Source organism: Mastigoproctus giganteus, chromosome 7 (assembly GCF_048544385.1).
Source record: "Mastigoproctus giganteus isolate SK-2022 chromosome 7, ASM4854438v1, whole genome shotgun sequence".
Taxonomy (NCBI): Eukaryota; Metazoa; Arthropoda; class Arachnida; order Uropygi; family Thelyphonidae; genus Mastigoproctus; species Mastigoproctus giganteus.
This window is the reverse complement of record NC_143581.1, coordinates 207411066-207428537: the sequence shown is the minus strand read 5'-3', so window position 1 is coordinate 207428537 and position 17472 is coordinate 207411066. Positions and strand designations below refer to the sequence as shown.

Here is a 17472-nt window from a genome sequence, read left to right as displayed (position 1 = left end):
TTTTTTTTTAATGCTCCGATCTACATTTTTAAGCACTTCCACTTTTTCACACTACACTCAAGGATTTCCTCTTAGATATTGTAAGGTTACTTGCACAACAGTTAAAACAAAGCTGAAATTAGGGACCACTTGTAGCTACCATGTAAACAGAGACAGGTGAAAGTGTGGATGATTCATTTCTTTGAAACAACATGAATTTCCGAGATAAAGGAAAATTTCTCTCTCCTAATTCTCTAATAGGATGCTTACAATAGAAAATAGGTTGATGAGAGCCAATGCCCCCGTCGGGAATATGCCTTAATCTTTGCCAATTGCTGTGGACAGCCGACCGGCAGGACTTCTCGGTATAGTAGTGTGTAAGTTGTATAGGTTTTACTTCTTTTTAGCCATTGCTGACCCACTGCTGAACAAAGGCCTCCCCCAGAACCTTCCATCTTTTTCTATCCCGCGCCGTGGTTAGCCAGTTTCCTCCTGCAGGGTTTTATAGGCACCATTAAATTGTAAAATGTTTTAGCTCTTAAATCGTGCTTTCTACAGCATCAACTTTATTGTCTAAAGTAGAGATGGTGCGAACAATGCGTACCCAGGTCTCTCGAAATCAGTTCATTATATGAAAATTTTCTTCATTATACGGAAACTGTTTTCAATGTAATGACCAAGGGGAAGTCAAAAGTTCGCTACATAGAACATTTCGCTATATGGAAGTTTGTTAAAGAGAGGTCTGGCTGTATATGCATTCAAGGCTTCTGTGGTTAATGTTTTACTAGTATACCATAATTCAATTGTATTCGTTCTCTGTGTGATATCTACCCAATTAATAGAGGCCATGTAACACCTTAAGGCATCATAATTTCCTTTTCCGAAATTATAACCCATTCTTTTGCCTTTAACTACTGCTACCTCTCTCTCTCTCTCTCTCTCTCTCTCTCTCTCTCTCTCTCTCACCTTAGGACTCAGTAATCACTTCCTGGTGCTGGTTCCTGTACTGTCAGTCCTATTTTGTCATCTGGTTCATGGATGATGATAAGGTCTACAACAGTGCTACTCAGTGTGTGGTCTGCAAACTGTTTGTTACCAGTCCTTGACGATTTGTATTTTACAAAAGTGTCTGTCCGCAATGGATTGGAAATAAAAGAAACTGATCTTTCACCATAGATAGTTTGAGAAGCACTGGTGTCTGGAACATTCTTTTCCCTAGTACTTTCCCTGACATGTTGATACAAATAACAATCATCTGGCTGCTGTGGTCCTGCCAACATCAACAGGAATAGGCTTCAGAACGCTATGCCATTAAGATAGCTTTGACCTCAATCAATAATAATTTCATTCCGAAAACTATAACCTATACTTTGAGTGCAGTGACAGCCCTCCAAGGCAATTTTCACTCTCCACACCCACTTGTAAAACAAATAAGAACTAAAATATCGGAACTTCATAACAATAATCAGACTTGAAGAGAAATGGGCCCATTTCTCTTCAGGTCTGAGGGTGGTCAGCAGCACGGTCTGATGATGGGTATCGGCAAGATACCCAAAGCGTCACACTATTGTATATATTAAAATCTCCACATGGTAAAAGAGTGGTTAATTATACATATTAATAATTCTTAATAATCATACTGTCATATTTTGTTGGATTCCAGGGCACACTGGAATACCTGTAAATGAGTGTGCAGATAAAGCAGCAAGAAACCCCCTCTGACAATGACCATATCCAAATTCCTTACACTGACTATAAACCAATCATACACCAAATATACAATGAACAGAAATTTGACATACCCAGTTAAATAAGTTATGAAATATAAAACAGAAACCATAGCTATGGAAATCTAACTTTCATTCAAACAGACACAAAGAGGTTGTGCTTTCCAGAGCATGTATTGGTCATATCCACCTTACGCATCTCTATTTATTGCAAGGAAATGATCCCTCACTATGCTTGCAGTGTGGTTTACTACTAACTGTAAATAAAACATTCTTTTAGATTGCACTCATTATCAGTCTACCAGATCCACATCATTCCAGTCCCTCTCTAACTTAAATGAGTCTACATCTTAGACATATTATTGGGAACAACTCCAATTTAGCTGAGTTCTTCCACTATCTAAAACTGATTAATATATATATGCCCTTCTAAACTCTTTTTAATAATCTGTACAGTGTCTCTCCACAGAAACAGGCGCAATTTGGCCATAATAGCCCTTTGTGCCAAAATAACCCACTACAACAACTCCAACCATAGGTTTTTCATCAGAATGGCATGATTGAACCATTGCAACTGGAAAACAATTGCCTTTTCCATGAATCACATTTCCTGCTATGCCATGTGGACAGTAAATGGAGGGTACAATGGCAAACCATGGAGAGGAATCACTCTGTTCTCGTCCAACAGAAACAGGAAGGTGGCAGCAGTGTTCTGGTGTGGGGAATGTTTTTTGGAATGTCTTGCAGCTCTTGTATCTCTAGACTGCACTCAGAATGTTATTAACTACCTATCCATTGTGGCCGATCAGATACACCCCTTCATGGTGGCTGTGTTCTAGCAGGCTAATTGCTCTGCTACATTTCTGGTATTTTTGCCAGTGCAACCTGTGACTTTCTTATTTTAGACAAATGCCTGTGACTTTCATGTACTATATGGCAAATACTATTACAGTCGGTTCTTCTGTGATGCAGTACATACGTTCCTAAATATCTCCTCGTCATGGTATTTTGCACATTAAAAACAACAGGGCTTATGGGAAAAATAGGGGTAGGGGTAGAACACTAAAAAAAAAAAAAAAAAATTTCAGTCTATTAAGTAAAACACTAAAAAAGTTAGAAACCCAATAAAATTGCTAACACAGGTTTAAACACCTTAAATTTCTAATAAATAAATAAATATTACAGTAAATATTGCACTGTAATATATACATACTAATTGATATTTCTGTTCACTGACATTTTTTTATTTATTTATTTTTTTATTTGTAAAATTTAAAACAATAAAAAAGATAAACAATCAATAATGACGAATATGGCACACACAAATTGCATAAGTGAGACATGAAATAAAAAGTACGAAGCTTAAAAAATAGGAATGAAGAGAAGATTCTGAAAATTTATTTGTTTTTTATATGATTTCAACAAAGGGGAAACACATTTCACCAAAATAACGTAAAAACCCACAGAATTCCAGCTATCGGTATTATCGAAAATGCAGTAAGATCGAATTTATTACCCACTTATAATTAGATTGCACTAACCGGAATGCCCAATAAATTTGAGAACTTCAAATTGTTTTTCTTGTTTTATGGTAATGACCTCCAGAAATATGCTCCTCCGCTCATGCTATCACAAAATTTCTGTTTGAACAGAAAAATGCGAGCTCCTGAAAATGTGAGTTAGCCTACAATATCATCTGTTATCTTTTGAATACAGTGAATGACAACAGTGTGTCTCTGACCAATACAACTATAGTAAATGGGAAATATAGCTCTCGCACATTTGACATTTTTTAAGCTTTATAAACTTGTATGTATTGCTGTGCAGATCGCTATGTTCAGCTTAGAGCTAGATTTTGCATTCACCAAGTGTTACTTGTAGATGAAATTGCGCATGAGCGAATGCGAAAATCACATTATATTCGCATTGTTCCCTAATATATCAGTTGCGTTGGAGCAAATTCACTTTGCGAAAATGCACATTATAGCAGAACTGACTGTACTATTATTTGAAAGCGATTCGTCAGACATGAAAGTGACTTCCAGGTGCTACCTTGGCTGCCAAATTCACTATATAAGAATCCCATAGAACATCTTTGAGATTCCATCGATTGACAGATCCAACATCTGGATCCTCCACCATGGACTGTTGCAGACCTACAGGACGCAATTCCTCAATATGGTAGTACCTCCTACAAAATTCAGAAGCGTTACAGAGTCCATGCTTTGCTGTGTGGCAGCGATACTGGCAGAAAGAGGAGGACACCCACTATTAGGTAGGGGAACACACACACACAGGATGTTTCATTTAAAAGTCACTGGGATCGATCTACCTTATTTTTAGGTTTAGGCCATTTGTTGTCTAAAATTAGAAATTTATTTAACAATAATGAACAATAACTTTCAGCACTCAAGTGGGTTGCTGAAAGCTTTGTCTTTTATATGAGTGTATTATATTGTATTTTACATTGTTTTAGTTCAGCATAGTTAATGAAATTATTTTACTAAATTTTTTATATTAGTTGTGTTGCAGCAGTTTAACCAGAGAAGTCAAGGAATGAGTATATATATATATATATATATATATATATATATATATATATATATATATATATATATAGCCAAATGCATGCCATATTGTTGCTCCTTGATGTCTGGTATAGGTATAAAGTGTTACAATGCCCATTTTATAGCATTAACTTGGCACCCATTAATTACTGTATAATTGGCCATTTGAAAAAGATGATCAGTAGTTATTGCTTTCACTCAAATGCGATGAAGAAAACTGTATATAGAATTCCACTGGCTGTTGCAAAACCAACTCTCATTGGATTCACTGGCAGTCAGTGGACTTCTATGCCAAGAATGTGTTCCCACTTACAATATGATAGAAATGGTCTCAGTATCACAGGTATAGTAAACGTTCATAAATCGAGCACTTTTAAAAGTTAAAAGTGCTCGATTTATAATAATAATAATAATAATAAACTAAAAATTACCCAATCTCCTCACTTGATTGATTGCTATTGCATCAGTTTTGTGAATTACATACAACCGTGGGAAAGAAACTTTGTTATATCTTCCCAAAGTAACTTATTTCTCAGTGTGAATTGAACTCCATGATATGTATATATAGTCGCAGCTCTATATAACAAACCCCCCCAGGTGAATGAGAAAAACAGTCGTGATATTGGAAGGACATTACAGTAAACCCCTGCTATTCGTGGGGATTACGTTCCTGAGAAATGCCACGAATACTGAGTTATGGCTCCCATAGTAATAAAGGGGTTCCATTCCAAAATATAAAATATATAAGAAAAACTAGTCTAAAATTTTGTCCATGTATGTATTATATGTACTTTCATAATATGACTGTGTAAATAGACAGTACATAGTGAAATGCAAGCATATGGCATCGAAATGAAAATAAGAAACAATTTAATATTAAATGTAATATTTATTAGAAATTTCAAACAAATCTTTCAAACCAGTGCCTTTGCTAGCTAAAACACTTATCCCGCCAGTGCTATCACCAGTTTCGCTAAAGTGTTGATAAAGGAGTTTTGCCTTTTCACGAATGATGAGTGAACTTAACAGAATTTTATTTTGAGTTCGGTTTTCTATCCACAGATTTAAAGCCTTTTCCATTTTTTCTAATTTAACATCACGAGTTACAGAGCAAATTTTTGAAGCAATTAGCGCATTTTCATGGACACTACGGGGGATTTTTTCTTCTAATTTCTTGATTGATCGTACCATTGACTCATTGATTTTATAATGTTTTGCCACTGAGGAGACACTTTCACCATTAGAAATTTTGTCTAATAACTCAATTTTATTCGCTAATATCATCACCTTCTTTGATCTTTTCATATTTCCCTTGTTATTCGTAGCCATATTTTTGTACGGGTTAGAAAGAACTTGTCCACAATAAAGTCACTTTCTTCCATTAAAAAACACTCTGTTTTACACTGCAAAATGGTAGATTTATCACTTTTGTAACCATATCAATTTATAAATTGATAAATTTATTCAATTTATAAGCATATAAATTAAAAGCAAACGACGAAACTTTCCATGAGAAGCGCATAACACATACTGAACAAGGATTAGCGAGAAACATCCACGCTCGCGATTTTGTCACCTCTCCCCCCCCCCACCCACTGAGCGCTGTTTTGACTGGGAAAGATAATTTTAGCCACACCCATGTTTTTTATGGCGGAAAATGTTCACGACGCTTTAAAATTCACATTTTTTTTTTAGGTTTCATTTTATATTAAATCAGCGACCGCGAATACGTGAAACTGCAAGTAGCGGGGGTTTACTGTATATCTATTGTTCATAAAATCAGCAACAAAACAAGTAAAAGCTTGAACATTTAATGTAATTCTACTAATAGTATAATCGTATTTATGATATATACTACAGTATTAAACAAGAAAATTATGATTGTAAATTTCACTACATAGGCTACATACCTATCAAGACCTAACAAAAGAATTGTTTCATACTTTAAAATAAACTATCAAAACACACTGTTTCAAAGGTAGAGCATATTTTAAAAGAGAATTATCAAAGTGTGTGATAGCAGTTATTTCAATTTCGCAGTTAGGCTGCACTTGAAAAAATCAATGTACAAGTTCTAATCCTTAATGAGCATCTTTCACTGAAACTTCTTGTTAAACCACAGTAGGTTCCTCATCTTCATCACTACAAATTTCAGAAGATTCCATTACACCTGCAATGAGTTCCTCTTCATTTGTGCATATCCACTTCTGCGTAATCTTTGAAGCTTATGTTTTCCTGCAAGTTTAGGTGATGACGCACATGCTCAAATATTTTTTCCCTATTATCGGACTATTCTTTGCAATTAAAAGAGGAAGAAGCATGTGAAACTTCACACATGGCATCATTCAAGGTAGTAAATCCGGCATGTTTGAAGTAGTTGGCTATCACTTTTTCATCAACTTTATCCCGTGCTGAAACACATGAATATATTGCCTGCAGGATGTCAATTTCGCATTGAATTTTGCTTTCTAGAAAAGCAAACAGTTTTGTTTATTAGCATTCTTCGGTAGTTTTCCTTAAAATACTGGATTACACCTTGATCAAGTGGCTGGAAAACTGATGTCATATTTGGTGATAGGTGATTGCACATAAGTCGTTTACTTGACAACGAGGAGTGCAGTTATCCACAAACAACAAAATTTTTCTATTCTCACTCATGCTGCAATCTAAGTCTTTGATCCTTTCTTTATAAATTTTTGAAGTCATCCATGCCTTTTGGTTTGCTCGGTACATAGTTGGTTTTGTCTTCAAACTTTTAAAGCATTGAGGCTTCTGGGCTTTCCCAATGATTAAAAGAGGAAGCTTCTCTGTGCCAGACATGTTTGCTGCTAGGAGAACGGTAATCCGTTGTTTGGCCTTTTTTCTGCCACTACCTTTCTCGCCTTTAACTGTAAGTGTTTTATTTGGTAGCAATTTAGCGAATAATCCCGTTTCATCAGCATTGAAGGTGTCATTTTTGTCGTTATGTCAGCAAAACATTTTTTAAATGATTTCTTTCCATCCCTTTGTAGTGTCAATGTCCATGGTTGCAATTTCACTACACACTTTTTTGAAAGACACACCATGATGAGTTACATTTCTGGAAACATCCATCTAAACTTTTAAATTCTTCAATATCCATTCGATGCACAAAGGATTCAGTTTTAGCTTTTAAAAAATTACCATCTACATAAACATTTTTTTGCATGCATCATCATTAGCCATTCTAAAAAGTACCTTTTCAAGATCCGGATATTTTGCCTTTCGTGCTTGAATCCCACTGGTGCAGCAGATTTCTCTAAACTTTCAATCCTTTTCCAATCTTTCAGAATAGTGAACAGAGTACTCTTAGGAATGTCGAACTGTTTGGAGATATCAATCTTAGAATTCACACCATTATCTACAGTTTGCAAAATCCTAATTTTATCTGCAATTGGCAAAGCTGTTCACTTTCTTGGAGCCATGCCAATATACAGAGTCCAACTAATGAAATTAACTTCTAGCCGATGTTCATTTCGGTACTGCACTGCAAGAAAAGAGCATGAGAACTTTTAAAAAATGATTTATCACAGTCAGACTGCAATTACTTCAATATATTTGAATCGTTCTACATTTTTAAATGCGAATATTGTAATAAAAAAGTAAAAATTCAGATTAAGAGGTAGAAATTTATGGTTGTTATAGAGAAATCCTTTTATTTTCAATGTCATTATACTGAATGTAAAATAGTATTAGGTTAATGAAAAATTGGCCGGGACCAACCACATAGGACATTATAAAGTGTTGGGACTTTTAAAAGAGGGTCACTATAAAGAGCTTCGACTGTATCTGATTAGTTGCTCCCATTTGTGTGACAGTTACTGTTTTTAAAATTGTGCTTATTGTTTTTGCATTTTTTTTTAAAATGCAATATCAGAAATTGCTTCATTAACTTCCTTATGTTTGTTACTTCATTGGGGCTTGGCATTTTCATTTTCTAGCAATATATGTTAACTTTATTCTGACAAATTTGTGCTTGCTGATTAATGGAAATTGAAATTAAAAAAAATTAATTGAAAGAATAAAAAACTATGAATTTTAGTCAAAAATGTGCACACACTTCAATCCAGTTGTCGGTGACTAAATAAAAATATTAAAATGATAAAAATTCTAGCAATAGAAACAGCTTTTTTGAAAATTTGTTCAATTAGTGTAGCAATGTGGGGGGGATGGGAGGAAGAGAGTGAGAGACAGAGAGAGTATGGTTTGTTAATAAAAAATAAAACAAATGAATGAAATAAAAGATGAGGTAATGCATAATTTTAATTTGCATAATTATTATCTAATTAAGAGGGATGCACACAAGTTATGTGCCCTCAGTTTTGGTTGTGAATTAATAAAAGAGGTATTTAAAAGATTTTTTCACAACAAGCTTTTTTTTTTTCTTTTTTTTTGTGACTTGAAAGTTTTATTTTGAAATCATGAATTCATGAAAATTGAGACGTGTTTTCAAAGTAGTTGTAGTGCATCATAAGTAAAACTTACTGCAGTCTCCTCTTGGCAGTTAATAAGGTGCACAATATTATTCATGGAAAGATTGTTATAATTCTGTTTAGTTTACCAGATTTTTTGTTATATTGTATGAATAAAATATGAACCAGATATTAGTACCATTAAACCATATCAAATTTTGAATGACATATCAATATCAATTATCATGACTTAAATGTGATAATATCAATATATTACATGTGTTATTATTCCTTTTAATCTTAGGTAATAAATCAAAATTATATGGACCTTGAAATTTCCCACTTTTTTTCTTTCTTGCCAAAAGGTTTTCAATTGCCATGAATAAACACTGTGGTCTTTAATACTCAAAATAGAACAAAGTCTCTTAACCACAAGTTATATACTTCACTACCCTTAAACAAATAATGTCACTGAAAGATGGATCTGTTTAAAATATGAGACATCACTATAATAGCTTTTCCAAGACTACCCTCAATCAGTTAGCAGGTGGTATCTAAAGTGAATCTTTCCACTGAAAATGAAACCACTGAAAGGCTATTGTGTTGCTTTTTTAAAATATAAAATGCCACTACAACCAGCATCAAGACTTTGGTGTCTCATCAGATACCTGTTCCAGAACTTCTGTTCCGGGTAAAATAATGGAGTCACTAGTTAAAGATGCATTGCAGGATCATCTAGACAAGACTGCAGCAATAATTCAGACACAGCATGGGTTTGTAAAGGGAAAGTCTTGTCTGAAAAATTTGATAGGACATTATGATGTGGTTACAAAGGAACTGGATGCAAAAAATAATTTTGATATCATATATTTGGATTTCAGGAAAGCTTTTGACACTGTTGCACATGGAAGACTATTGTACAAATTGGTATTAAGGGTAAGTTGCTACAGTGGATAAAAGGATGGTTAAGTGGGAGAAGACAGAGGGTGGTAATCAATGGGTGCTGCTCTTCGTGGACTAATGTTATTAGTGGAGTCCCACAGGGTTCGGTGTTAGGTCCACTGTTCTTTTGTATATTTATCAATGATATTGATGAAGGTATATCAGGCTTAATGTTGAAGTTTGCAGATGATACAAAGGTTGGCAGGGTTGTTAATGACAGTAATGACAGTGTGCTACTGCATGATCTAGATAATTTGGGCAGATGGGCTAAGAAGTGGCAACTGAAGTTTAACCTTGACAAATGCAAAGTACTGCATATGGGTAGAAGTAACCCCAGAGAAACGTACCAACTGTGTGTTACTATGCTTAAGGTGGTAGAAAATGAAAAAGACCTGGGAGTAATTGTGCAGTCAGATATGAAATTTTCTGAGCAATGCAGACAGGCTGCCAGGGCAGGTCATGGGGTTTTGTCAATGATATATAGGAATTTTGCTAGCAGGGAGAAGGAGGTGATTGTCCCTCTGTATAAGGCAATGGTCAGGCCACGCCTTGAGTACTGCGTACAGGTCTGGAGGCCTCATTTTAGGAAGGATGTAGATTTACTTGAGCATGTACAGAGAAGGGCAACAAGATTGGTGAGGGGAATGAAGGGATCCTCTTACCAAGAGAGGCTTAAGTTCTGCAAATTGCAGTGGCTGGAGACTAGGCACCTGCGCGGTGATCTGATTGAGGTGTATAAGGCCCTGAATGGAACGAGCACGCTGAATTCTGATGGGATCCTTCCACTTGTTCAGATTACGAACCTAAGGGGGCATAAATTCAAATTAAGAAAAGACAGATGTAGAATAGATGTGCGGAAATTTGCCTTTAGCCAGCGGGTGGTTAATTGCTAGAACAAACTTCCATCTGTCGTTGTGGAAGTTGATAGGTTGAATAAATTTAAGGAGGAACTGGACAGGCATTTGGAGAGAATGGTGTGATTTTTTTTTTTTTTTTTTTGGCTGATGGTGCATAAGCTCATACACTTGCTTTCTTGCATCACATGCCACTACTACTACCTAGTGAATCTCTAACAGCTTGGAAATTAATGAAGTGGTTCTGAGTTTCCATGTGGTATAAACAAATTTATTTCTATAAAATAAATAATAAAGTATCTCCAGTCAACTCATGGTTAAGAGAATTTGTTCTATCTTAAGTATTAAGACCATAATGTTTAATGTTTATTCTGGGCAGTTGACAACAAACATAAAATGAGATAGGCTTAAATTTACTAACTTGCTATTTTCAATTTGTTTTATGAATTAATTGTTTTTTTTGCATTACAGACAAGCTTTGATCGACCGATATAATGAAGATCCAGAAATTTTTCTTTTCTTGTTGTCAACCCGAGCTGGAGGACTGGGGATAAATCTTACAGCAGCAAATATTGTTATATTACATGATATAGATTTTAATCCTTATAATGATAAACAAGCTGAAGATAGATGTCATAGAGTTGGACAAACAAAGTATGTTTAACTATGTATAGACCTCCTTATAAATATGAATTTAAACATTATAGCTTTTTATTTATTTATTTATATATGTTATTCATCTGATTTTATAGTAATGATGAGGTCAAGAATATTTTCGCCACTAGTACTTTCTCTAATGTACTGGTACAAATAATAATCTAATTTATTTAAAAAAATTTTTTCCGTGTCAAGTTTCCCCCACTTAGTTCAATCAATTTTGGGCAGATTAAAGTCACCCATAATAAGACATTCATGCTTGCTTGCTCACCCATTTCATCTGCATGTAGACACTCTCATATTCTTCACAACCTTCTGTCTGTAGATTACTCCCACCCTTATTATACCTTTGCTTCCATCTAACTTGCACTGCACAGATGTATGTTGGCAGATGTAATTTCAGACTCAGCAAAAGCTCTCTTCATGTTCAGGCTGCTTTTGATAAGAAGCATGACCAAAAGAGCTTTTGCTGAGTCTGAAGTTACCCTGACACATCCTTGAAGTGATTCAGGTTTATATCCAAAGCTTTATACTTCACCTCATTTGAAAGATTGCTACCCTCAGAACATCTTATCAACATATGCTTATGTGGCAACAAACAAGAATTCTTGAAGTGAGTGCAAGCAATACTTTAGTATTAGTTTTAGCAGTGGCCACATGGTGCAAGGAAGGCTATGGCTTATGCTGCGTCAGCCAAAATAAAAAATAATAAAATAAATAAATAATAAAATAATAAGAATATAATAATAATAATAATTAATAAATAAGAGAAAAGGAAATGGACAACCTAAGCATTTTCCTCCTCCCTTAGGTAATTATCCAGCTGACGTTTGAATTTCCCCAAACTGTCAGCCTCTACCACCCATGTAGGTAACTTAATTTATAACTCGCTGGCTCAAATAAAATTTCCTGCAATCCAGTCTAAACATCTCACCCCCCCATAACTTGAAATTATGGCCCCTAGTTCTAGAATCATTTATAACCGTGAAAATTTTGTCCTCATTCATTTTGCTTATGCCTCTCAGAGCCTTAAGCACCTCAATCAAGTCTCCTCTAAGGTGCCTAGTTTCCAAGCTCTGCAACCCACATATTCAAAGTCTTTCCTGATACAGATGCCTTTTTGCCAATCTCACCAGGCAAGTTATCTGTCTTTGGACCCTTTCAAGAATAAAAATGTCTTTCTTTAGGTGCTGTCTCCATACCTGAACAGAGTATTCCAAGTGTGGTTAACAATAGCCTTATATAATGGGATTTTGACGTCCTTATCTCTACTAGCAATTGTTATACATCATCGATAAGACACCATGGGTCTTCCTTGCAACCTGTCTGCAATGCTCAGAGAAGTTAGTCTGATCATATCGTAACACCCAAGTCCCTTTCCTCCACTACCAGCTTTAGTTCAACTCTGCCAAGTGTATAAGTTATCTTGGGGTTACTGTTCCCCAGGTGCAATACCTTACACTTTGCTGGATTAAAGCATAGCTGCCTTTTTTTTTTTTTTCTGACCATCCCTGAAATCTAGCGCATTCTGAAGAAGTTCTGTTTGGCAGCAGTCATTAACTACTCTACCAATCTTTACATCATCTGCAAATTTAGACATCATGCCGTCAATCCCTTCATTGATGTCATATATGAAAATCAAAAACAACAGTGATCCTAATACTGATCCTTGGGGAACCCCACTTCTTACATCAACCCAATCTGAGGAATAACTATTTATCACAACCCTCTGCCTCCTGCCCTGAAGCCATCCAGCTATCCATCTAAGGATTTTCCCTGTGATTCCAACCTGTTCCAGCTTATAAAATAACCACGAATGTGGGACTCAGTCAAATGCTTTGCTGAAATCCAAATAAACAATGTCAAAATTATTCCCAAAGTCCAGCTCTTGAGTGACCCTGTCAAAATAGCTAATCAGATTAGTTAAACATGATTTCCCTTTACAAAACCATGCTGAGTATCCTGAAGCATTTAATTTCTATCTAAATGATCCTGAATTCCAACTTTGATCATTGTCTCCATGATTTTCCCTACTACTGAAGTTAGACTAACCAGCCGGTAATTTCCTACTTCACTTTTAGAACTGCTCTTATGTATTGGAGATACATTGGCACTTTTCCAATCCAATGGAATTACTCCCGAGTCCAGTGATGCTCGTATAATTAGCATCAATGGTTCAATGCACTCACTTGCTGCCTCCCTTATGGTTATAGGGTATATAATCTTAAGAATTAATCTTAATCTTTGACCTATATCATGAAATAAATTTCGGATCTAAACTCCCTTTCTCCCCATAACTTTCAGTTTCCCTGAACTCTTAGGGCATCCTGAATGATACTGGCAAAAATTCTTGCACTGCCTTTGTTCAAATAACTACTACCTTATCTACGAAATAGATTTCTTTCTTCTACCTACAAGTGTGAGCCACGCTGATAAAAATTTACCCTTAGAGCCTTGCAGATTCCCCCAGACCTTGAGTTAATTCACAAGGCTTTCAGCATATAATCCCTTCTGTCATGTCTGGCACAGAGAAGCTTCCTCTTTTAATCATTGGGAAAGCCCAGAAGCCGCAATGCTTTAAAAGTTTGAAGACAAAACCAACTATGTACCGAGCAAATCAAAAGGCATGGATGACTTCACAAATTTATAAAGAAAGGATCAGACTTAGATTGCAGCATGAGTGAGAATAGAAAAATTTTGCTGTTTGTAGATAACTGCACTCCTCATTGTCAAGTAAACGACCTATGTGCAATCACCTATCACCAAATATGACATCAGTTTTTCAGCCACTTGATCAAGGTGTAATCCAGTATTTTAAGGAAAACTACCAAAGAATGCTAATAAACAAAACTGTTTGCTTTTCTAGAAAGCAAAATTCAATGCGAAATTGACATCCTGCAGGCAATATATTCATGTGTTTCAGCACGGGATAAAGTTGATGAAAAAGTGATAGCCAACTACTTCAAACATGCCGGATTTACTACCTTGAATGATGCCATGTGTGAAGTTTCACATGCCTCTTCCTCTATTAATTGTAAAGAACAGTCGGATAATAGGGAAGAAATATTTGAGCATGTGCGTCATCACCTAAACTTACAGAAAAACGTAAGCTTCAAAGATTACGCAGAAGTGGATATGCACAAATGAAGAGGAACTCATTGCAGGTGTAATGGAATCTGCTGAAATTTGTAGTGATGAAGATGAGGAACTTATTGTGGTTGAACAAGAAGTTTCAGTGAAAGATGCTCGTTAAGGATTAGAACTTGTACATTGATTTTTTTCAAGTGCAGCCTAACTGCGAAATTGAAATAACTGCTATCACACACTTTGATAATTCTCTTTTAAAATATGCTCTACCATTGAAACAGTGTGTTTTGATAGATTTTTTTAAAGTATGAAACATGATAGAAGGAATTATATGCTGATTATATGCAGGTTTCCTGGACTTCCGCCCACATGCCATAATTTCTATACTTTTTTTTTTAGCATTAGCATTAGTAGAGGCATTTGATGCAAGAAAGCAAGCTTATGCAGCATCAGCCAAAAAAAAAAAAAAAAAAACCCACTTCCACTTCACCCCTCTGTTCGTTCAAAATACCTGTCCAGCTGAGCCTTAAACTTATTTAGGCTATCAACCTCCACCACAAGGGATGGAAGTCTGTTCCACCAACCAACCACCCGCTGGCTAAAGGCAAATTTCCGCACGTCTATCCTATATCTGTCTTTCCTCAATTTGAATTTATGCCCTCTCAGGTGATTTTTCTGAGCTAGAGGAAGAATCCCATCAGCATTGAGCATGCTTAAACCATTCAAGGCTTTATACACCTCTATCAGATCACCTCGCTGGTGCCTAGTCTCCAGACACTGTAATTTGCAAAACTTAAGCCTTTCTTCGTAAGAGCACCCCTTTGTTCCATTCACTAATCTTGTTGCCCTTCTCTGTACTCGTTCCAGCAGCTCTACATCCTTGTTCGAGCCCGTCACCACCAAATACGGAGGATGCGGAAAGGTCAGGGAATGACCACCGCATATCTCTGAGCAATATGGCCTTAGTTGCTAATGCTCCTAAAAACCAAATAACTAACTAACTAACTCTACATCCTTCTTGAAATGAGGCCTCCAGACCTGTATACAGTACTCTAGGTGTGGCCCGACCATTGCCTTATACAATGGAATAATCACCTCCTTATCCCTGCTGGAAAAATTCCTGTATATCATTGACAATACTCCATGAGCTACTCTTGCAGCCCGTCTGCACTGCTCAGAGAACTTCATATCTGCCTGCACAACCACCCCCAAGTCCCTTTCATTCTCTACTACTGTCAGTGTAGTACCACAGAGTTGATACGTTGCTCTGGGGTTGCTGTTTCCCATGTGTATTACTTTACATTTGTCAATGTTAAACTTCATTTGCCACCTCTCAGCCCATCTGCTCAACCTTTCCAGATCCTGTTGCAGCAGCATAGTGTCAGTAGTGTCCTTGACAACCCTGCCAACCTTTGTATCGTCTGCAAACTTGGACATTAAGCTTGATATACCATCATCAATATCATTTATAAATACAGAAAACAATAATGGACCCAACACTGAGCCCTGAGGGACTCCACTAATAACATTAGTCCACGATGAGCAGTGTCCATTGATTTTTTTTTTTTTTTTTTTTTTTATTATATGTAAACCTCAAACACGAGGGGTATTCGAACCTGTAGTACTTAGTACCGTGCTTGGATTGGAGGTTCAGAAGACAAAAGAAGATATTTGTTGACATTGGACTTGAACTTCTGTAGACTGTAATTTTTCAGGAAATACATGTGAAGGAAGGTTGTTCCAAAAAACAGCAGTTGAATGAATAAACGAGCAAGATGAAAAGTTGGTTCTGTGAGTTTGAAGTTGGACAGCAAATGGATGTTGGCTGGTGGTGGCACGTGTTCGGACTGTTTTGAAAGAGAGAGCGGGAATTATAGAAGCCAATTCAGAAGAACAGTGCCCATGGAAGTATCTGTAGAAGAGGCATGCAGCAGAAACAGTAAGTCTATGAGAGAGCAAGTGGAGAGACTCTTTTAGAGATGAATCATTAATTAACCTAACTGCCCTCTTCTGAATAGAATCAAGAAGCCTTAAGGAGGTTTTGGGGACACCATCCCAGATGTGGGAACAATATTCCATGGCAGGACGGATTTGAGATTTATACAGAGTGAGCAACTGTTTGGAAGAAAAGTAACGCCGAGAGCGAAAGAGAAAACCAAGTTTTTTAGATGCAGAGAAAGCAATATTTGTAATGTGCTTGTGCCAAGAGAGATTAGAAGTCAGGGTAATCCCCAAAAGAAATATGTCATTTTGCCTAGAAATCAGTGTTTCACTAAAGATAAGCATAGGGGCAGAAGAATCCTTTTTGCGAGATATAAGACAAGACTGAGTTTTAGAAGGGTTGAAATCAACTAAGTTTTCTTTGCCCCACTGGAGAATTACCTGAAGATCGGCATTTAAGGAATTGGTAGCAGATTTTCGAGAAATTGAAGCTGATTGAGCAGGACAAAATGGAAAGTGGAATGCAATGTGCTATCATCGGTAAAACTATGGATGGGATTTCCAGTCAGTGGAAGAAGGTCATTAATATACAAGAGGAAAAGAGTGGGGGAAAGAACTGAACCTCGGGGGACACCGGCATTAGTGGAGAAGTTAGAAGACAAAGAGCCATCTACCATCACCCTCAGTGAGCGATTAGAGAGAAAACTGGATAACCAATTACTAAAAACAGTTGGCAAACCATAACATGGAAGCTTGTTTAGAAGACCTTTATGCCAAACACGATCGAGAGCTTTTGAGATGTCAAGAGCAACTACTTGTGTTTCCCCCAACCTTTCCATTGAATTAGTCCATAAATGGGTAACATAAGCCAGATTATCTCCAGTGGATCGACACTGACGGAATTCATACTGGCGATCATTGATCAGATGGAAGGTTTCTAGGTAGTTTAAGAGTTGGCGGTTAATTGATTTCTCCATTACTTTAGAAAGAGTAGAGTGTAATTGCAATGTGGGACAATAATTGAATGGGAGGGATTTGTCAGACTTTTTTGGAACTGGCTGGATATGAGCAAATTTCCAAGCAGAAGGAAAAACACCTTTGGAATAAGAAAGTGAAAAAAGGCAGCAGAGAATAGGAGTATATTCAGGAGCACAGGTTTTGAGAGCAAGTGGAGAAATACCATCGGGACCTGGAGCTTTCGTAGCAACAAGATTCCTCAAAATCCTTTTGACAGAAGACCACAGGAGGCATTGAATGGAGCGTGTTGGGAATGGTGGGAGGTGTTTTA

The 17472-nt window shown here is 36.4% G+C and overlaps 1 protein-coding gene across 1 annotated transcript in view; it reads left to right on the top strand.

Annotated features, from left to right (window-relative positions):
* The window catches only part of LOC150083623 (SWI/SNF-related matrix-associated actin-dependent regulator of chromatin subfamily A containing DEAD/H box 1B-like), a 276675-nt gene that overhangs the window by 238980 nt on the left and 20223 nt on the right, over positions 1 to 17472 (top strand). The window contains exon 17 of the mRNA XM_090377391.1: positions 10971 to 11153. Coding sequence (XP_090233517.1) covers positions 10971 to 11153 — 183 coding nt within the window. The remainder of the gene's footprint in view (positions 1 to 10970; positions 11154 to 17472) is intronic.